General features: G+C 45.7%; 1 protein-coding gene across 8 annotated transcripts; it reads right to left on the bottom strand.

Moving 5' to 3' along the window:
- Positions 1 to 1,097: 1,097 nt before the first annotated feature.
- On the bottom strand, positions 1,098 to 22,521 carry MAPKAPK5 (MAPK activated protein kinase 5). 8 transcript variants are annotated; one of them, XM_062614769.1, is made up of 14 exons: positions 22,025 to 22,521; positions 17,370 to 17,443; positions 16,031 to 16,106; positions 14,752 to 14,849; positions 13,186 to 13,298; positions 10,559 to 10,644; positions 9,849 to 9,944; positions 8,529 to 8,609; positions 5,840 to 6,027; positions 3,507 to 3,627; positions 3,087 to 3,217; positions 2,433 to 2,554; positions 2,001 to 2,105; positions 1,098 to 1,297 (listed from the first exon to the last, which is right to left on the bottom strand). In XM_062614769.1, exons 1-14 carry the CDS (start codon positions 22,058 to 22,060, stop codon positions 1,203 to 1,205), a joined length of 1,422 nt encoding a protein of 473 aa, XP_062470753.1. In that variant the 5' UTR covers positions 22,061 to 22,521; the 3' UTR covers positions 1,098 to 1,202. The 8 variants fall into 8 exon arrangements, with proteins under 8 accessions (XP_062470753.1, XP_062470801.1, XP_062470732.1 ...); XM_062614817.1 differs by having other exon boundaries at positions 2,439 to 2,554; positions 22,025 to 22,520; XM_062614748.1 differs by lacking the exon at positions 22,025 to 22,521 and adding an exon at positions 21,700 to 21,918.
- Between the last annotated feature and the right edge of the window lie 347 nt (positions 22,522 to 22,868).

Below are 22,868 nucleotides of genomic sequence, written 5' to 3'. Positions count from 1 at the left end.
CGACCGGTCTCAAAAGAAAGAAAAGCATCAGAAGGTAGAAAACTAGAAATATGTACAGATTCTTTTCATTTGTTTGTTTCATCAAGATTAAAAAAGCAGCTTTTGGAGCCAATGTTCCAGACTGGTGTAAGAATCTGCCCTGATGGTCAAGGCAGCACTAGGACGTGTGTCAAGGAGCAGCCCTGCATCTATTGCTCCCCAGGAGGAGCTCGAAGGCATCAGAGACAGGGAGCTCAGACTGCAGAGGGTGACACAGAAGGATCACCAGTGGATTCACACAGCAGCACTATGACCCTTGCCAGGATGATCTCTTTCAAACAAGAAGACAAGTTTGAAACCAAGTGCTGGAAAGAATGGAGTATACAGGTGGAACACAGACAACATCTGATCTGGGGGTGAAGCAAATGAACCCCATACTTGGTTTTGTTTGTAGAAGATCCCTCCACGAAAATAAAAGTAACTTGTACGTAAGTAACTAGAACATTCTTCTGTTCTGCTGTTGAACAGCATGATAAAAGAGGAGTCTTGAGCTGAATGGCCAATTCAGCCTTAGAAAAGGTCTGAGGAAGATGGAGAAGAAGTGGACTAAACCTTAAAGACGGTCTGAGGAAGATGAGGAAGAAGAAAGAAGAGGGCTACTGATCAGAACTGAAATACAGCAAGCATATGGACTGAGGTGCCCTTGGCAAGGCCGAGCACGGCTCTAGGCTCAGCTAGTGAAACAGAAGGCCATGTAGTTGCCTCTACAGAAAGACTTGGGATTTCGGTGCAAAGGGCAGCTATGAGGTTTGTATTCTGCAGCACTCGCTTCAAGTACTTACTGAGCAGGGTGTTGAGAAACTGTGGCTGTCTCGTTCACATACATAGTCATTGCAGCTGGCTGTATGTATAGCAGGTGGAAGGCAGCTTCTGCAACTGGCTAGTAAGGAAAAGAATGGTCTTTAACAATATAATCTGCCCCATCTGAGGAGGGCTCATGATTAACAGTACATAAGTGATCATATATACCTCAAGGAAGTGAGTTTTAAAAAAATATTACAGTACCAATGATTTTCTTTTTTGTTATCTACAACTATACAGCATTTTCAAGCAGTATGGAAATTTAATGAAATAATTATGATTTATTAATTTACATAAAAATACTTTTTACAGTTAAAGAATAAATCTTAAATGGTAAAAAAAATAAGATTAAGAAGCTCCAGCTATTGAGAGTCATGGGAGTTTGTCTGCTCTTCGATCACTTGTTTTACTATTTCTGCCAGTTTTAGTCGATCCACTTTGTCTGTGAATCCTCTGCCTGAAAGGAAGAAGAACAGGACATCAGCTGGTGCTGGGCACAAGGAGGAAAGCAATCGTGGGCGAGTTACACATTGAGGTTCATACAAAAATCAGGAGAACATGAGTTACGATTTCTAGTTCCACTGAAAAAACTGAGTACTTAAAAACCTGAATTAAACCCAGGCAAAACAGAACGACGGAAAAGCACAACCAAGCCCTCACAAACCTGGCTGATGCCCCTATTTCCTTTATATTCATCAGCATCTGCTTGTGGGGCTGACACCTTTGCCCCCCTGGCTTTGTCAACACTCCCAAGGCAGCTGGCCTAGTTCAATTTCATTTCCTATCCAAGCAGATGTGCTGACACAGATGAGGGCAGCAGCCTCCAGCAGAAAGAGGGTAATAAACAGCTGGAAGGAAACCAGCTGAAAACTGCTAACGCAGTTTCTGAAGTGATGATCCACTTATGCTGTTATGTTCCTGCTTGACTTGGTGCCTTTGAAAACTCTACCCTGAACCTCAGATAGAAATGTTAAAGCAGAACTTTCTACCTCATTTCTAGAACACCTGAGCTAGCTGAAGGGCTGAAAGAGTGTCAAAACCTGCACCAGCCTGGCAAAAATTCAAGGCAACCGGGGTTATTTCCATATAAAAAGGTGACTGCTTCCCCTATTTCACCCAGCATTAGCACCATTCTCCATGGAAGAGAAGCACTTCCTCACCGTTCCAGCTGAAGCTCTGAAGAGTGTCTCGCAGTAACTTACACTCTCGATTATACTTCCATGCCTCCTGCATCACTTCATTCAGCTTCTCATCTTCATTCTCTCCTGTTTAGGAGATCAGAGATAAACAGGAGGTTTGCCTTTCTGCCTGCAAACACTCCGTGCAGTTACATCCCTCCTCCCCTCACACAAACGAAGGAATAGCTTGAAATCAGACACTCCTCTTTGGAAGTTCTTTTAACAGCTCTGCATGTCACTTCTGACACTAACATTATGCATGCACCAAAATCACAGCCTACAGACAACACTTTCCCCTCCAGACTGATTAGGACAACAGGAGTTTTGTTTATCCTCCCTCACCACTGACACAAACTCATCTTGAAGCACAGTAAAATGTGTTAGGAATGCAACTTTTAAGATAAAAGTGGCAACCTTTACCAGCCTGTGGTAGAATGCACTGAGCAATCACATCCCTCAGCTTTTCCAGAGCCACGTTGGAATCGTTGCTTCCATTCTCAGGGTCATGGATATAAACACCATCCTTCGGCTTAGTGCTGCAAAAGAACAAGGAGGAAACAATTACAGTTTGAATGCAACAAGTCTGTTACTCACTGCATAACTGCACCAGTATAATGGTCTCTTTCACTGCCTGGAAAGCTGGGAATGGGAGCTAGATATAGTATCAATTATAATAATGTTCTTATAATACCCTTTAAATATGAAGAAAAATAAATGTCCCTTTAATTTAATTCAAATAAGGGTAATCCTAAATGCATTATCCTGTTTTTCAAATAGAAAACAGATAGAAAACAAAGAGAGAGACACAGATTACCTGACTTTTTCAGTAAATAAGTGTCAGGATCAGTAAAAAAAATCTTGGAATTCTCTTACCTTACTCAACTTCTCATAGGGGATCTGTTTTGCTTCCTCTATAATACAATAACTCTATCCAACTCCTTCCTGCCCTCACTGGCATATCTTGGAAGACACATCACCTTGTGCAAGTAGTACCTGACTCCAACTACTCACTTCAACATGAAGAGCGTGTCAACCACATGAGGTATTCAGGAGCATGGTTACAATTACCCCAATAGTTTCCTTTTGCGCAGGATCGGGTTGTTGACGGAGTGAAGGGGTTTGAGACTGACTTTCAGGTCCTGGATCCTCATGTTTGCAAGCTGCTCTGCATGAGCCTGTTGTATCCCTGCTACCATTGCCTACAATGAAAGAGTTGCACTTGATGTTTTAATTAGCTTCTGTGTGAATGAAAGAATCCTATTGATTTCAGAGATGCACAACAACAATCAGGTTTGCATTATGCAGATTTATTTCCCAAATTTCAAGTGGAACCATTTCCATTTTCTTACAAAGGTCTCGGGCTCTCCTTAAGGCAGAAAGGATGCTCCTTATCTGCGTAACACCACATGAAAGGAAACACTCAAACCATCCCAAAGCTACCCAGCTTCCCTATGCAACATTCTTCATAAACTAAAATGTTGTTTAGACCTTGTCCATCATCATCTGGGCAGAGGGGAGGATGTTATCAAGTGCCTCGGTGGAGTTGAGCCAGGGATGGTCCAGCACACCTTCGATGGTCAGACGCTCCTCAGGTTTGACCTTCAGCAGCCTGGGAGAGAAATCAGTCAGTCCATAAAGAGTCTTTGTTGCTTAACAATGTGCTGCTCTGTCTAGGGTCAGAGCACGGAGCCATCTCTAAGCATCAGAGGGGCTAAAACCAACTAAAACACTAAGCTGACCCAAAAGCAGTCTGACTTTCCACCCTTGCTGTGGTGATAGTTTAATGCTATAACAACTCATTCAGTTACACTGAGCAACTCAGTATAAAAGAAAGGCACTGAGGGCCATTTCAGTAATACCTGTGTACTGTTGAACTCTACATTCACATCCTCCCAGATGGGAAAATCACCTTCCAGTTGAACTGGAAATGACCCAGACCAAGACTCTCTGGAAATGCACATCTAGAGCTCATCCATGTAACAGGCTATGCTCACACCAAGGACTCTGGGCATGGTGAAGTAAGGCAGAGCTTCCAAGTTAGAAACCTGTTTACTGAATTAGCAGCTTTTACCATGCAACTCCTTCGCTTTTCTCCCTCTGCAAAACCTCAAGTAATGGCCACTCTGGCAGAATACAGCAAAAAAAAATCCTTCTCAAAATGAGACGGAACTTTGAGATCTCTGAAAACACCTTGGAATTATTCTCTAGAATAAAACCCTGGGCAGAGATTTTGCCGATAAACTGCTGCTCTCATGATAATCACAACTGCTTAATAAACCAGTGCCATCTCACACAGAGTGCTGACAAGTCATCCCACCGGTTTAAACTAGAGCGACTCGATGAGCTCAGCAGCCAATATTCGAGATCAGCTTCCTGGCTGCAGAGCACAATTGTTTAATGTACCAAGAAAGTGGAAATAACTTTCACCAAATGCCAGCAGGACCACGGGCTAGCTCAGAAACCAGGTCAGTTTTGCTACAAGACCCAAGACACATGCATTCCTTTCCTATGGGTCCTCAAAGTCCTAACCTATTACCAAGCACTCCAGCTTCTAAAGCTCAAGGTCAGAAATCAGCTCAACATGCTTGAAAGGAAGCAGCTGCTTGAATGCCAAATATGACCTCCAGAAGCAACACTCCATCTGAATAAGTCTATATAAAGTAAATTTATCCAGAATTATATGAAGTCTAAATGTATTCCTGCACCATAAACACAGATTCAGACCCACTGGCTGGAAAAGACAAGCAGGAAAGGGAGTCCCGATAACATTAATGAGAGAATTAAATGAACTGAATCCAAACAACATCATTCTGTGAGCTGTGTTTCATGGCCATTTTAAAAGACAATGAAACCTACTGACTGTGGAGCTTCTGAGTGAGAATAAAGAGTTGACCTTGGTATAAATGGAAGTTTCACTGCAATGTAATCTGCAGTTTCTTTGGTGAAAGGCTGTGGGTTCTCCTGCACTGGCAGAAACAGGTCCCTTTCCAAACAATGTCAAGTCCTTGGAGATTTTACACTATGGCAGAGGAGACAGTGACAGTTTAAACTTATTCAACAGATTGATTTTTTCCCATTTATGTTGCTTTTATCCTCCCACTTCCTCTGCTGATCCAAGCAAAGGCAGAAAGTCCCCCACACATTTTAAAACACAAGTGGGGTCAAGACCTAATCAGAGCCACATTCTTGCTTTCAAACACGACCATGGGATCAGTCTTTGAAACACTTGCAACCCAGAGATGTGCAATGCATGATAAACAGTTCCCAGTAGCATTTAGAGTTAAAATATCAATGCAAAACCTTATCTCATGGTCTGACACGTTGTGACAGAGCTTAACCTCCCTTTCCATGCTTCTCTCCTAACTCCTTTCAGACTGTGCCTTACATGAACAGGGTTTTATGGGACAGATCTACCAGATCCTATGATACCACCTAATTACCCCCTGATTCTAACAGGAGTTTAAACATTACCATTGGAGATACGTGCCTAAGGAGCACTTGCAGATGTGGCAGGCAGCTGTCTATACTGCTCCAAATCAAGGCCACATAACCCATTTCCCTAAAGACTAAACACACAATTGCACTCTAGCAGCTTCAGAGACGAGAGACAGCAAAAACTGAACACAACAATTGGGGAGGAAAAAGAGAGGGAAATATTTACCAGGCTTCATTTGTGCTGAATAGGGCAGAAAGCTTTGGAGCTGTACGTGCTGCAGACAACCCCCCCGCCTTCGGGAAAACGAGCCCTTTGGGATACCTCAATTCCAAGTGATTTTCCAGTTTCATATAAGAGCAACACAACATCTCCTCAACTGACTCACTTTCGCACAATGTCTTTCGCCATTTCTGAGATCTGGCTCCACTCTTCCTCTGGGAATTCAAAACTTCCTGTCATGATCTTTTTCCGCATGTCCTTTGGAATTGTCCGACTGTGGTGTTTGGAGTAAAACGGAGGGTATCCACACAGCATCACGTAAATAATGACACCCAGGGACCACAAGTCACAGCTCTGAAAGCAAGGAAATGATCACTTTGGGGCGCAGTTTGCAGCAAGCAGTGGTGTAGCTACATTAAAAGCTCTATGGGATTCCCTAAGGAAACAGAAACACAGCTCAGCCTCCTCCTAAAGGCCCATGTGAGGACCTTCATGGGTAAATGTGGCACATAAGTAAGCACAAGGTAACTCCGTGCTGCCAAGTTAAACTACTTCCAGTACCCAAAAGTAGCTTGTTGACAGAACTGCTGTAACTCCAGGCTGTGCAATGGTAAATTGCATGGAAACAGCCAGTGCATCAGTGGTGTGAGTAAGCTGCACATTTAGTACCTCTCTCAGGATCCTTCAATCCTACTCTCTCAATACCAGAGCATAAACCAGAATACAGTCATTTTGGAGAATGTGAGACTAAAAAGCAGATGAGCTAGCAGAGGTATCTGTAATGGAAAACGCACATCCTGGAAGCCAGGAGATGAAGAAGCTTCAGCAAAGCAGGAGCAGTATTTCACACTGTGCTCCCCCCTGTCCTCCCACTCCAGCCTGGAGCTCCCTCCTTTGCCCTTGCAATAGTGTTCCTGCTGGTGTGATACACCCCAAGTTCATCCAGGAGGTGGATCCAGCTAAACACCAGCACAGTGAAGAAGCTGAAAGCCACATCTATTCCTCATCTGGATCACATGTGGATGCTGATAACAAAAGAAACTCCAAGGAGTTACCACCATATGGATGCTTTTCAGGAAGTTAAGCCAATCTCAGATGGCTCCAGAAGTCTGAATTTCTATTTAGGTACCTAAATTCTCATCATTTTTCCATTCACCAGAGGTAACTTCTAATGAAATCAATGGAACTTAAGGCATGTAAGTAGGAAACATGTCTAAATACTTCATCGATAGGGTTCTCAGATTCTACATCTCAAGAGTCAACCCCTCCAGCCACGACATAGACACTCATATTCGACCCAACACACACACACAACTTCGTAAAACCACTCAAGAATCAAAGATATGGGTTTTTTCCTCCAATTTAAAACAGTGGGAGAGCAATCCTGATCATGAAGATGGATCACAGGCATTTCCACCCAGTGTGGCTGTGGAAGGACAGTGTACCTGGAGCCTAGCACAGTCTATTTTGGGGAACCAGGGTTTGCCAGATGCTGCTTTTGCAGTGAGTCACACTTGGCATGGTAAGGATGAGGCCACTTCTTTCAGCAGCCTGTCCAGTTAGTGCCACTGTGGCTGAAAGCAGTTCAGAGCAACAGATCAGTGTCTGCCTGCAATCATCAACTGGTTTCTCCAGGGCGGAGAAGAAATGATCTTAACTATAAAGAAGGCAGATTCACAAATAGGAAACCCTAGACAATAGGTCTCCCTATAGAAGGCTACTAAAACACAATACTATATATCATACTACCCCCTCTAGCATGTGGTGGGTTAAACCACCATCCCTAAAGCTGGAAGCAGGGTAGATACTTAGCCCTGCAATCAGAAACCAGCTAACTTTAATCAAAACTGACACTGAAATAACACTCAGTGGTTCAAACACTGCTCAGCCAGCAGGAGACACGGATGATGAGAGGGAAGAAAATGTTTTGGAATGAGCAAAAAGGAGCACAGCCTTGCAGGACACTTTCTGTCATAGCTGTGCCAAGATTCTCACAGCACTTGTTATTGCTCACGGCCACTGCTACAGACCACACAGCACACAAAACTGGTCACTTTGCAGAAGAACCCTGATAGAGACAAGGTACCACCAGGACTGCCTGAACAAGATACCCCAAAGAGTGCTTTGCACACCCAGAAACTCTGCCTAGCAGCAGGGAAGAGGTTTCCTTTGAGCCAACCTCTTGTGGAGGTGAAAGAACTTCCCACATGGTCACACTCCAGCAGAACCATTCTGATCTCTCCCAAATCTTGTTAATATTTAGTGCTCCTTTAACAGTGCTTGTGCATTTCCCTTTAATTAAAGGATCATTAATTAAGCTGGGACTAAGTGTGCATTTCATTATTCACTCTATCAGGAGGCACGCAGAGCCAGAAGTGCTAAAGCCTGTCACTTCTAAACAGAGAAAGACAACTACCTGCACAGATCCTTATCTTCTAATTTGCCCATTCAACTGAATGAAGCCTGGTCTGAACCTAATACAATTAAGGGAAGAAATACCACTGGCTGCCTGGTCACTCCTTTTAGGAAAGCCAAAGGAACCACACTTTTGAGAAATACAACCCTACAAATACTACTTTCTAACATGGGTACACAAACCACCAAGCAAGATGTCATCTCCCTACTGCTCCCTGCAGATCCTGCTTTTGACTCAATGTGAGACTAGTTAGATGTATTCCTCAGGTAAGAACAACTGTATTGCTGCTGGCCATAAGTGCGCACTTTCAGGGCAATCAAGTTTATTGCCTTAGGTGATAAACTGTGTCTACAGACTGCTCCTACAGCAGACACATTGGTGGGGTTGGGAAGACATTGTGCTGTAAAGACATTGACTTGTGGCCAGTTTCACAGCTTACCTTGTTGTAAGTGTAAGGTGTTGGAGAGGTGGGGATAATACCAGATTTTTCTTTCTGATGCCGTCTTTGTGCCTCCAATACCTGTTGCCACAAGAGAAAAAACAGACCAAAATCCCAAATCCATCTCATTTACAGGCACCACAAACAGCAATGCCCATGCCAAAGATGCCCAACGCTTCTCCATTCGGTGGACTTCTTCCAGCTACTGAAGACTCTGCCAAAATCAAACTGCTCCTCCTCAGAAAGACTGGAACTTTCCACGTGGGGAAAATCTCAGGTAAAATATTTTGCTGCTTTGGGTGAAACCTCCACTTTTCTGAATTAAAGCAATTGCTCACACCTCGTTTGGTCAAAACCCCTAACACCTCCCTACTTTGGCACTAGAACCTAAAGCCTGTTTGGAGGGTAACCTTAGCTCTAGAGACGTCCCTTTTTGCCTCTCCCACAAACACATCACATCAAATTTATCCCTTGCTGATCAAATCTGTGTTTCTACAAAAATCTCCTTTTAAACATGCTTGGGAAAAGCTTTCTGTGGGTTTGGTGGTTCACTTGTTCTACAAACCCTGCCTGTGGTGCACATGGCCCCTCACCAGCAGGCTCCAGCTGAGGAGGCCTTTTCAGGGCACTCAACTGTGGCCGCATGGTCTGATCCCTGCAATCTCTCTCCCCAGTCATTAAAGGCTGCTGACGTGCCCAGTATTGCAATTTAATATCCGCAGTTTTCCCTTCATTTTCTTCAGGACCTCAACACAAAGCACAAAAGAGAGTGGGGAAAAAAGCACTACAAAACCCAGCCTGCTATAATGATAGATTATATCTCAATGCACACTGACAAAGGGGGCAAGCCAAGGTGAACAGGTAACCCTCTGGCACTGCTCTCTTAAGCAACTGCCTTTACAGAACCTTTTTGTCTCACTGTAGTCTTTTTTAATGTCATCTTGAACAAGTCTGAGCTGGAGGAAGGATTGCAAAGCAGGGACTTCTCCAAACCCACTGCCTTAATGCAGTTAAAGGCCAGTTGCCCAAATCCTGGAGTAGTCTCATTGGTGGCAGTTGGGTCTGGGAAAGTCAGGAGGCACCAGCAACCAGTCAGTGCTAAAGACACAGTCTGGGAGATGTGCCTCACAATCTCCTGCTGCAATCAATGGAGCACTGTGGCACTCCACCTTCAAAGTTGGCTACCATATAATTACTCAAGATGCCTGTGCCCAGAAGCCCTTAACAGGACAGCAAAGGCTTTTAAAATGACATGGTTATGGAGACACAAGCAGTAAGATCATGATTCCCCTTCAGCCCAGAACTGTAATTGTTTGTTACCTGAGGTGCTACATAATATGGAGTGAACTGTGGTGTCATCAAGTCACCTTGGTCTACTTTGGCAAATCCAAAGTCACACAATTTAACAGGAGCATCCTGAAACAAGGAGAAGAGGCTTCATTACAAAATCTCATTGTATCAGCTTTTCTAATATATATTTCTTCACTTTGTGCTCACCTTGCCTTTGCCACATGTACTCCTCTTTTGTATTTACACCCTCGCCATTCCACAGAGCAGCCAGAAGATCATAAATTGATCTTTGAAACAATCATTTTTGTTTTCCTGGGTGCACTGGGTCTAAAGCAGTCCCCCTCTGATTTGGAAAGCACATTGTAGGGGTGTCACTGCATATGCAGGGTGGTTATGAGCAGAAGAATGAAAAGGGCAAGAGCTTGGATACATCAAAGCATCCATACTGTATGTTAGAACACCCCGACAACACCCAGGGAGCAAATGTGGCAGAGTGGATCTTCTTATCATCAAACCAGGATTCTGTGTTGGGGTGGAGAACCTGAGCCATATTTAACAGCAGCAGCAGCAGCAGCACAGGCTGTACTCCAAACAGATCAGAGTACGGAAAAGCACAAAGCCGAAAAAGCTCCCTAATTTTTGTCACCACAACACTGCATTGATGTCATGTTGCAACTGTTCTGAAAACCACCATTTTACCGAATTCAGCAGGAAAAAAGAACACCAAGGCTTCATCTTACCAGAGAGTTATCCTTGAAGAGGAGATTCTCAGGCTTGAGGTCTCTATGTGCAATGTTTAGTGAGTGGCAATGCTGCAAAGCCAAAGCTATCTGAAAAAGGGCACAATAAATCAACCACAATTACAGAACTCCTCCATTAGCCTGGACACTTATTTTAGTTTTAAAAAGGACACTGCAAACATAGCTTAGAGCCCAAATGTTGCTCACTCCACTTGGGTACAACTCAGAGTTAAGACAAGCCTGGCCATCCTGCACACCAGTGCAGTAGAGCCACGACTGGGAAATGAAACCCACCACTGAAAACAAACAGGAAATAAAAGCTAAGTTGTACTGAGCTTCCCAACCATCTCAATTTGACTAACTCTGGGTATTATTAACCCCCAGAAGTGACACAGATCCTTTTACATGCTATGCTAGACTTACAAGGTCACTACACTTGCTCGCACCCTCTCTAGCAATTACATTCTGTTTGACAGTGAGCAGCAAGCTCTTGGTTCAACATTTCAGTGAGTATTTTATCACACTTGTTTCTGGCTTAAGAGTCAACATTCAGGCAGTTTTAATCTTTAATTCCTGATGGTACTGCCTGGAATCTACTCATTTCATGGGACACTACATAGAAATGCATTACTTGATTCGTTCACAGACGGCTTCTTATACTGCTGTGGTTTAGAAACCTGGAACCCAGCCAGGAAAGCTCTACAGACTGTACGTTTCAAAGTGCAATTCATTTAAAGACAAGGCATAAATACTTAAACAGCATCACTGAAAGTAAGGCAGAGCCACACAACCCTTATTTGAAAGTGTTCCTGTTGGCTTCTGTAGGATCCGACCCAAACACAGAGCTCTAAGTGAAGTGCTGAGTCCTTAGGAGACTGTAAATTACCCTTACATGAGAACTTCACTGTTCACTTAGAACCAAACACAAGCACATTCCCAGAGAAAATGAGATAGCTTTGAAACAACGTTTAACTATTACTTGGTACAAGGAACTAAGACCCAGTTCAAGACAATGATGAACCACCATTAGATGAAAGAATATAACTTTAACATTGCTTTCAAACTTCACTTGTATAAACATTAAAGCAAAGAGTTACTTGAGCAGCTTGAATAACCCAAGTGTTCACACAGTCGGAATTCAACTCAAAGTCTTGCCTTTTGGTACAGTTTGACAAGATTTTCCCAACATGTTCATCCTGGAGACTGCCACCGTCAAAATCAAACAGCCCAAAGGACATGAAAACAAACTGTCAAGAGTAATTCTGCACTTCCACCTCATTTCTTTGTTGGATGACACCAAAAAGGGAACAGCACAATTAGCATTTCATTAGAAACCACTCAAAGCACAAGCCACAAAAGTAAGATTCAATACTTCAGCCTCAGTACCAAACGTTATCTCCCCAGCTTAGGGAGAAGCAAGCTATCAAGATATGGATATATTCATAAGGTCACGTCAATTTACAACAAACGCTGCACCATCCTGTCTCACATCTTCTTTCCTTTATTCACTGCAGTGATCACTGGTGTGGGAGCGAGACATTTACTGATTGCTATCTCCAGTGTAGCTTCTCACCTACAGTTCACGTATCCTGTGTTTGGAATGCCAATGTAACCTCTGCAAGAAGCAAACAACAGCAACTCCAGCCCTCAGCTTCATGCCATGGTGCCATTTTGATAGCAAGATCCTTCTGCCTTGTGGGTCCTTACACCAACCTGCTGGTCCTCTGCTGTAGCTCCCTAGAAAGGCTACCACAACACACAGCCATCTTTCCTGCAACCCTCCCACTGATCCAAGCTTTCTGACTGCACAACACAAGTCATCCAACAGCTTGGAAGTGAAACGGAATGAAACACCCCAAAATGACACTGGGAATGAATCTCATGGAGGCCCTTCTGCTTCATCTTCCTACCTACTATAGCAGGACGTAAGCTAGTCACACCAGACACACTGCTAAGCAAGAAAGAGCCTGATGGACACCAAAACCTCTAACAATAAATCCCATGAAGGCTATAAAATACAACATTCAAGAGTGAGTTATGTAGAGAAATGGAGAGGGGAAAAAAAACATTGGAACAAACAGCATAGAAAACATGCACTGCAGTGGTACATTCCTTTTGTTATCTTCCATAACACCAAATACAGAACCCAGCTTGAAAACCACTGGCCCAGGACACGTGTTACTGTCTGCTGCCCAAGAGGTGAGAGAAACACCAGCTCTGTGTCATGGCCAAGAGCGATTCTCAAACTGGAGCTCAGGAGCCGCACGGGGTCTGTGAGAGCTGTTGGAGGCAACACCTTTAAAACAACAGTGAGGAAACAGCAGAAAGGTTGTGCAAGAGAAGAGCTTTCTCAGGTGAAGGGTTCTGTAGACCAGGTCAGGAAAACCACTGCTAAAGACAGCAGAGACCCCAAGGTCCCAACCCAGAACAACCAGCCCACACCTTCAAATCCTTTGCTTCTATTCAAACTTTGGCATTGTCAGGTTATAACAAAGCAGGCAATGATCATCGGATCAGAACTGAGGATTATTTTAGCTTCCTTTTTCCCCACCACCCCTCCCCACCCAAAAATTGTTAAGTACTTTAGCCATTATCATTCATGGATTTGCTTATACATGGGGGTTGACTTGCCTGCTTTGTTACTTGGCTTGCTTGCTTCTCAGTAAAGTGCCGGTGCTGGCTGATTCTGTGAAATAGCTCTCCCCCTTCCATCATCTCCATTACAATTAGGAGCCGAGCCCTGTTCAAAAGCATTTCATTTTGTTATATTAAAAATAATCAAAAAAAGAACAGAGTTGCTAAGCTAATAATGCATACTTCACATCTACTGATGCAGGCCAAAAGAGACATGTATACTCGCTTCTCCTACAGTTGTTAGGGCTATTTTGGTTCTGTAATTTTGCCTTTAAGCACATAAACTGGAGGATTTTCTAGCTCCCTGCATCATCTGACTCATTGATTGTCAGCCAGGAATCTACAGCTCCCTCTCCATGATGGGCTCCCACATCCAGCTGGAACAAACACCATGGACATGTCTACATGGATGCATTTAGACAGATGCATGGTCCAACCACGCTTTCCACCAGCAAGCCAGTTTGGACCTGGAAGCCATTTAGACACAACTAAAGAATAATCCAGCAGGTAGAGTCTTGCATTAAATAGGCTGAACAGCTTCCAGGCTGGAGCTGGCTTAGAGCTCAGCATATACCTGCCTGCACCCATCCTTGCAGACGTGCTGACCTGCCTCGCTGTCTGCCTGGGTGCTGGAGACGATCACGGCAACTTTGAAGCAGAAGGTTGAGGAATTATCGTTAATGCTTTTGAGTCTGGATCCTCCACTGCACCTCCTGGTTTTAATTTACAGTTTTATTGCCATAATTAGGAAGGATAACGAATAGAAAGAGTGGCGATCAGGGCTGTTAGATCCTCAACAAACCAACCCCTTGCTCTTCTTGCCACACAGCAAAATCAGGTATATCAGAGACTAAGACAGGTCTCAGCTCTTTAATCCTCCCAGCTCTGATATTTTCTTCTCAACTAACATCCAATTAGAAGACAGTACTTTTATCCCAAGTGATATTAAGGTATGAAAAATAAGCTTGCTTCATGTTTGGCTGTGTTCACTTTAAGCAGGACAATGTATTGAGAGATTATAGAGCAGAACCTAGCATTTTAGAAACAAGTCTTTCTTCCATTATGTGTTTAATGAAGACTGGCACTCTGAGTTTCCCAGTGGCTCACAGGCAACACCACCATGTAAAAGGATCTCACTTGTTCTAGGTAGCAACAGAAGTCACAGCTCTAATCCTGCTTTAACAGTGCTTTGAAAGCAGAAGGAGCTCAAAGGTTACAATCAATTCAGTTCAAGCTCCTAAAGCAATACCGAAACAAGGCAGAAGCTAGAAGCTAATATACTGTCTCTGACAATGCACATGTCCCAGACTGAACCAAACACCTGAAAAATGAAGAGGCATGCAAAACCAGCAATGAACGGTGCAAATTCATTTAAATCCTCAAAGGTCTGGGCACTGAAAGGGTGAAAACCAAGTTTGCTTACCCTGAAGAATAAATATATCTGGAAACCCTCATAAATGTTCATTTTGGTCACAAAAAAAAACCAAGCAGACTCCACTATACCTTGGCCTAAGCAGGGAAAGCAAGCTGTGGGGATGAATCACCCTATGTAACCTTACCTTGGGCTGGATTCATGTGGGAACTGCACACTGTTAGCATAAACTTCAATAATCTGAACAATATTGGGATGTGTTGCACACATCATGTGCAGACGTACCTTGAAGAGAAGGGAAGAAACGTTACTGTACACAGCGACACGCACTTGACCAGTCCCTCTGCTCCCACGACTGCAGCACACATGGGCCCATGTGCTGCTACCAATGCTTAGCACCAGTCACACCCAGTTTAAAGCTATTCACGCAATAAGAAATGCCTACAAGGGTTTACAGGAATGGCCGTAACGTTGCTTAGACCAGGTAAGGCACAAAGATCATACACTGCCAACCTATTTGTTACAGACCATGGAACAAACCCAGCAGAGCTCCAGAAAAAGCCCAGTCTTTGATTTCTTTGGGGTTTTTAAGTAAATTTCAAGCTAGAACTGGCTTTAAAGTTGCAATAGAGATATGATTGAAACCAAAAATTCATGAGTAAAACCTGAAATTCCATATCTGGCTTCTTTTATGGCCCAATGACCCAGCAGCTGCAACACAAGAAACCTCATCTCCTGTTCCAACATTCTGAAAGAGGAGCTTTCCCCAGTTTAAAGCTACCTGGAACTGCTACATCAAGCTGAGGTTTGATCCTCTTTGGAAAGAGAATATTTCTCCCTGTAAATTTTAAGTGAGAATTTGCTCAGTGACAAGAAATGGAAGTTGCCTAAACCTTGAGGACAATTAATGTTTCTTTCCCTTTCAGGACAACTTGAATGACTGTCACGCCAATGTCACGTCACATCCTGTCAACTGACTGACAGTCTGGTACCTTGGCACGCCTCTTGCCAGCCACAGTAAGTCACAAAAAGCATCAATGAGCTTCTTTAGTTTCTCAGACATGGATAAACCCACACCATTTGGAGCACTTTTTGAGGCATTCCTGGCAATTCTTAGTGACACCCAGGAGTGAGATGTACAGAAACAGAATTCATTCTGGACTGTTCAGATTACATGGAACGCAGGGAGAACACCAGCTTTAAAATGCAGCTCTATAAATGACACTGGTACCTATACAGCTAACACCTACAGCAAACTCAGTGTTAGAAAACCCCCCTTCCTTCACCCACTACCTCATCCTACAGGAGCTGAACTCAGCGAGGCCAGAGGAGCAAACCCAGGGAACCTTGCATAGCAAGATCTGCAGATCAGTGGGGTTTTTCCTCTCTTAAACCATGGCAACAATTCAGCAAAAGGGCAAGACTTGTGCTGTGTGAGAAGCAGACAGTATAAACAGGAACTATACCTCATTTCTAGCTTTTGGACGATCAAGAAGGATTTTCAGTGCAAAGCGTTCTTGAGAGGCTTTTTTCATGCAGACTCTGGTATTACAGCAATAAAATCATTCAGTCAGCAAGAACGTTAAAAAGACACTTCAAGCAATTGATGTGTAGTTACGAGTCTGCTCTCCGCATGGGAATGAGCAGTAATGCCCGCAATCTGGAATACACAGGGCACCTGTCACCACGTCCCAGCTTGAAAGCCTCAGTTTTCAGCCTCCCACAACAAACAGGTTACGTAGAAACACCTCACACAAAGTTCTATTTTCAGCAGCACAGAAAAAGGACTTCAGAGCAATGGGAACTGCAGACAAGCAGAACACACTCTGTACATCCAGCCTGAAGGGACACCCTGGATGGAAAAACCCCAAACCACACAGAGGCAGCCTGCACATCCCCAGTGGAGGGTGTAGGCTGCAGTACATAGAGTGCTTCTGAATGGAAACCCTTGCTTTGGCAAGGCCACCAACTGTGTCACACACACGGGTTTTCTCTCTCTTTCCCCCATTTAACATTCACAATTGAACTGCGTCAGAGGGAAGGGCCCACATATAACAGGGCAGCTAAAGGAAGAAAGCACAAAGGGATATTTTAGTAAAGATCAGAGGCAACACAAAATGGATGAGGAGAATAAACCAATTGCCTGGACAAGAAGACAAATGGTCACAAAAGACAATCGCCCTGTCAAGCACCCAGAAACAAGAGGTGCAGGCAGTTGTTTTCCAGCTCCCAAAAGTGCTTATTGAAAAGGGGATGTATGTTTTGCTTTATGGAAAGCATCCAGTTCCTGCAGGGTTAGAAATTCATGCTGGGCAAGCCCGGCTGGAGATGATGCAGAGCTCACGGCACTATCTGCTTTTGCCTCACATGAGGATATGAATAAACAGCTGGTAAAAATAGCTAAGGGCACACAGTGCCAATGCCCCGAGTGATGATACCTTAGACAGGAGCAGCGACCTTTGCACCACACTGACACTAGTACCAAAGGGACAAAGGTGTTTGAGCAGAAGTTTCTGCTGTCTCCATTTCACCACCAACTCCTGTTCCCCCTTTGCTTCAGGAACACAGCAGTGAGATGAGATAACGCAGAGAGAGGAAGAGAGATTTGACTTGAAACACGCCCAGAAAAGACAATAGCACATCAGGTATCACCCATATGGGGTAGACACATTTATTTGTCTATAATGAGAGTCTTCCACGTAACACATCTGCTGTTAGCACACTTACAATAGGTACTCACTTATTACTCACATAGCTAATGAAACAGGCTGAGATTACACACAAACCCGAGGTGTATGGTCTTACCTAACGGGACCACTGATCCCAGCTCCCAGCTTCTGAGTCCAGTTAATGTTGTACTCCTCTAAAATGGAGGTTTCCTAGTCAAGAAGGAGCAGGGGGAGGGAAAAAGAGAGTAAAGAAAATAAATCAAACTAAATGAATTACTACATCCCTTCAAAAGAACCCAGCTCACAGACCTCATCTGCAAGATCGGAGTGCAGAAAGAGCCTGGTTTGGAGCTTTGCTTCACACCAGAAAAATTGAACATAAATACAAATGTTCACCTAAGAATATATCACAGTTTGAAGTTATTTCTGTGCAGCTGAGACTGCTCACTTAGCATTTGGAAAATGGATTATTAGCAACAGTAAAAGGGATCTTGTACCTTTAATATAGGAAGCATATCAACAGCAATTCCCACCCCAGCTTTTAAATCCAGCTTTCTATCTATAAATGATCAATCACAATTGAACACAATGGCCCAATTTTAGCATTATTATGTGTTTTCTTTGTCATAAAGTACAATGGAAAATTATTCTGCTGCTTTCTTTGGGTTTCCAGCCCTTTGGAATCATTACCCTGTAAATTAAACCCTGCCTGACTAGTTTTAGCTTGTCTGATAATGAACCAGGCTCATGTTTGTAATCCTTTTGTCTAAATCCATACAAACAGGGTTTGGTTTCATTATGACAAGGGCTATCATGCTTAAACATGTCACAAGGCAGGATGTAAACGTAGCTCCAGTGTGGAACATTTTGATTAACGCTGCTGCCATGTGCTGTCACACAGATGGGGATCCACCAACAGAGCAGGGCTGACGCTGGAAGTGTGGGCAAGCTCAGCCACCAAACAAAACACACATAAAGAAACCTGATGAACTGCAAGAAACTGCCTGGAGAAGCTGTGGCTGCCCCATCCCTGGCAGTGTTCAAGGCCAGGTTGGACACAGGGGCTTGGAGCAACCTGCTCTAATGGAAGGTGTCCCTGCCCTTGGCATGGGGTTGGAACCGAATGAGCTTTATGGTCCCTTCCAACCCAAACCATTCTATATTCACTCATAGATGGTTTGGATTAGAAGGGACCATAAAAATCATCCGCTTCCAACCCCCTGCCATGGGCAGGGACACCTTCCACTAACCTACAGAGGAGGAAACTGAGAACACTCCTGCTCTCAACTCATTGGGAACGGCAGTCCCTGACCTGGGATCACCCGCCTCCGCTGCAATAGTTGTGGATTAACACTATTGCCAGGCTGGAGCCAGACCTCAAGCCACACGGCTTGGAAAACAAAGCAAGAGAGGAAAGCTGATATTTAAGGCGAGATTTGAAGGGATTAGAGACTGCAAAAGACAGATATGGAAGGAAAAATTGTCTGTTATTGCAGTCTGCAGTATCACACAAATCATACGTGGCTCCTGTGAATGGCGTGAAGGGAAAAGTTTCAGTTAATGGGAGGTTTTATGAAGGGTTTTAAAGCAAAGGGGAAGAAAAGCACAGTGGATCACACGTGGTTTGTTGGTTTTAAGTAGAAACACACAGAATTTACCAATTCAACTAATATAAACGCTACTTGTGAGAAGCTACTGGGGAAGAGCTGATTTCATTTTCCTGATGTCCAGATACAGAGAATCGAAGGCAGAGCTGGAATGAAACCACACCTGCAGAAGAGCATTAACAAGAGGAGAAAGGGTTTCTCTGGACTGGGGAGTACATCCTCAGCACGTGCTTTCAAGGTAAGTTTTTAAGCCAAACCGCTGACCTGGAGAAGCAAATACCAAAGGACTCCAGAGCAACACTGTGATTGAGTGATAATAGTTCCTCATTACTTTTATAGAGAGCTTTGAAGTGTGCTGGTCCTCTTCCAAAACCAAAGGCCCTGCCTGCCCCCAAACCTCCCCAGCCCTTTCAACTGCACAGGCTGGGCTAAAAGGAGGTACTGTCTCCACACACAAGCCCAGTCTTGACTATAGTTTCTGCTGCCTCATGCTGCTTCTGCGAGGGCATGGAGACTACTTGCTTCATCCCAGCAGAGAAGCTGGGTGGGAATTGGAAAGCCTGAGATCTATGGATCAAATGGAGTGAGAATAGGATCTGCTAGTTCTCAACTCCCAAAGGACAAGTGCAACCACTACAAACAAGTCCATTTTTAATAACAATTTATTTCCTCTTTTGTATTCTGCATATTTACCATTGTTTTAAATAACAAAAGCCAACATTTGTGCTTTCTGCATTTTTATTTGGATTCCAATCTTCACTCCCAAGCAGTTTTACAACTCGGAAGTAAAAAGGAATCATCTATTGATCAAGAAACACCATTCACCAGTTCCTAATGATATGAAATACAGTATTTGAGACCTCAGATGCCCATCAAGGTACAGAATTCCTCACATCGCCTATTTAGAAACAGCAGCTCCAAACATAGCACCAAGACTACACAGCTGCAAATCAACACAAGTTCATAACACTCAGAGTGAGACACCTAAAACGTGCAGATATAAAACTGCCTGTGAAAACACCAAAAGCTGTTCCAACTGGTGCCACTGAACGCTTTGCCTCTTCATTTAGATTCATGTCCTGTGGATGCTGGTGGCAGAGGGAATGGTATCCCGCACTGAACTCCACATCTGGAGAACACAAAGCCTTCCAGCAGCACTGCTGCACAGCACTGAACTTGTGCTCAGACTGGCTGACAGGTCAGCTGGAACTAATCCGCTGCTGCTGGGAACGCAGGAGGCAGAACAGTGCCAGAGAGCACTTTCCAAAGGCAACTCTGCAGTGTTTCTTACAGGAAACCTTTTTATCCCACTGTGAAAGGAACCTGAAACTTCTGATCACTCCTCATATTAATTTCCAGCGGACAAAGGGAATAAACTGATTTGAAATGTACTGAATTACACAAGTTTCACGCAGAGCGCTCTCCAGTAGCGCAATTCCCTTTCAGCAAGCTCAGGGTACCTAAACCAACAAGGTTTGAGCATCCTCCTGTGCAGAGTCAGCAGTCTGGGACGCTAACAGCCTGGAAAGGCAGGGCTTGGAGACTTCTCCCAGCCTGATCTGCTTTCCAGCAGGGTTGGACACGCATCAGGACCGCTCAGGGGAACATGCGGGTGCTTCTCAGCCTCCACTGAATCCCAGTGGGAGAAGGTCTGAAATAAGGTGCTTCATGTGTATCCACTCCAGGCAATTACAAGTCCACAGACTGCTGCCTGGACAAGCTCCATGGATTCAACAAGTGAAATGCCAACAGCAGCGTCACTCCAGCTCCACTGCTCCAACACGCAGCCTTGCAACTACTCTGCCTCCAACAGCGATCGCTGCCTGGAATCACAGACCTTAAACCTGCAGATGCAGGTGGAAATGAATCAAAGTGAACAATCACCAAGTATCTGAGGAGTAGGAAAACCAGCGTTAACGCATAAAAGTACTAAATTAGGTTGAGATTCAGACAAACCCAAGAATTTGCCCAGAATCTGTTCTCAATCAAACCCTCCCTGCTCAGAGGGGCGGAAGGTCCGTACACTTACACAACCACTTCAGCTCATTTGGCTTGGTTTTAACCTCAAGAGCTCTGATGCACATCTTCACTTTCCCATGAAATACCACAGAAATACTTGAAAAACCTTATTTTTGAAAGCCTTCAGGACAGCTGCTTCACCTCCGCTGCGCCAAGCTGAACAAGGCAGGAGGAGACAGCAGATCGTTTCAATAGGCTGGGATGGCTGAACACAGTGCTTGGACTTCCTTCTACTTTGGACTGTTTTAGTTCAAAAGGAAAACTCCTCATATTTTAAATCAATCCAGGTTTCAAGAATAGAAAACTTGTGCTGAGACATCTCCTGCACTGATTTTTATCCCAAGTGAGCTTTGCAAAGGCAAATCCCACCATGGCAGATAACAGGGCTGAGGAAAGGTGGCAAATCCCAGACTGGTTTGAGTTGAAGGGACCTTAAAGCTCATCCAATTCCAACCCGTGCCACGGGCAGGGACCCCTTCCACTAGAGCAGCTTGCTCCAAGCCCCTGTGTCCAACCTGGCCTTGAACACTGCCAGGGATAGGGCATCCATCCAAATGCCGATCTATGGGGTCTTTTTACCTACATCCTCCAGGAATTCATACATCCTATTAAAACAAGCATACATGAAGACATCCAGGCAGTGACAGCAAAGGCTTTGCACAAGACAAGGCGCGTGCAGAGTCTTTAAAGCACTGTTTCATTGTCACTTCATCCCAAAAGGGCTTCCCCAGCTGCTTCAGGGGCCCCACTCAGCCGCACACTGATCCTCGCTGTGAACACAGAAGCCCCGGCTGCGCTCAGCTCCTCCGCCCCCGCTCCAAGCACCAACATTCCCCACACCAGCTTTGTTTTCACGGCAGCATCCCAACAGGAACTCGGAGACGCACGGAGGCGACAGCGCTGCCCCTGCACAGCCGCGGACCGCTGCGAGGCAGACACCGGGGACCCCGCTTTTGCTCCCCACTCAACACCGACCCCGCCGCAGCCTCCGCCCGCAGCTCCCATCTCTTTGCCCGGTGCCTGGCGCTGCGGGTGACCGCCCTGAGCGCAGCCGGGCCCCGGTAGTGCCGCAACCCTACGAGAAGCGGGGAGCGGGACCCGTCGGGCCGGAGACGAGCGGGGTCCGGCGGCGGGGAGACCCCGAGCGCCGCTGCCTCCCGCCTACCTTGATCATCTTGTCCATGTCCTGATCCTCCGACATCCTCCCGCGCGGCTGCGGGGGCCGAGGGCACAAGCAGGGAGGCGGCGGCGGGGCCGGCCCGGGGGGCGCTGGGCCGCGTTAGGCAACGGGCAGCCCCGGAGGAGCCTTTGTGCCACCTCCGCAGCGCCTCATCCCCGCCCGGGCAGGCCGGGGCGGGCCGGGACCTCGCGGGGAGGCGGAGGAGGAGGCCCGGAGCCGCTGCTCAGCCCGGGAGCCGCCGCCGCCGCGGAGCCGCCGCCGCCCGGCAGCCAGGCATTGCCGGCACCCTGACACGGGCACTCCCGCCGGGCGGCGGGCCCAGGCGCAGCACCGCCGACCGGGCCGCGCCCAGAACGGGAGCGCGGCCCGCGGCCCCCGCCGCCTCCCCGTTCACACCGGGGGATTTTCGGAGCCTCCGCCGCTGCGGTGTCGCGGCTTACAGGCGGCCAAGGGCACCCCTTAAACACGCGACATCGCCAACAAAGCCCCCCGAGGGGCCTTCGAGGCGCTGGGTGCTTCCTAATGACGTAACGACCAGAGGGGCGGACCATTGCCCTCTAAGGGGCGGGGTCCGGCTCTGCCCCGCCCCTTGCCGGGAGGGCGCGAGATCTCGCGAGATCCCGTGAGGGGAGCCCCGCGGCGGTAATGGCGGCCGTCAGGTGGCGCAGGGCCGCGGCTCCTCCTCACAGTAACCAATACACCACAGAGGTGCCCTCACCGCAGCCGCCTTTGACGTTAAGGCAATATGGGGCTAAGCAGTGCAAACAGCGAGCAAAAAGCTTTAAAATAGTTCGAGGGAGGGGGTAAATCCAAGTCGTGAGCGCACTGG

The sequence above is a fragment of the Pezoporus occidentalis genome, unplaced genomic scaffold (genome assembly GCF_034315485.1).
Source record: "Pezoporus occidentalis ecotype Australia unplaced genomic scaffold, CSIRO_AGI_Poc_V1 ctg102, whole genome shotgun sequence".
Lineage (NCBI taxonomy): Eukaryota > Metazoa > Chordata > Aves > Psittaciformes > Psittacidae > Pezoporus > Pezoporus occidentalis.
This window is presented reverse-complemented; position numbering and strand designations above follow the sequence as displayed.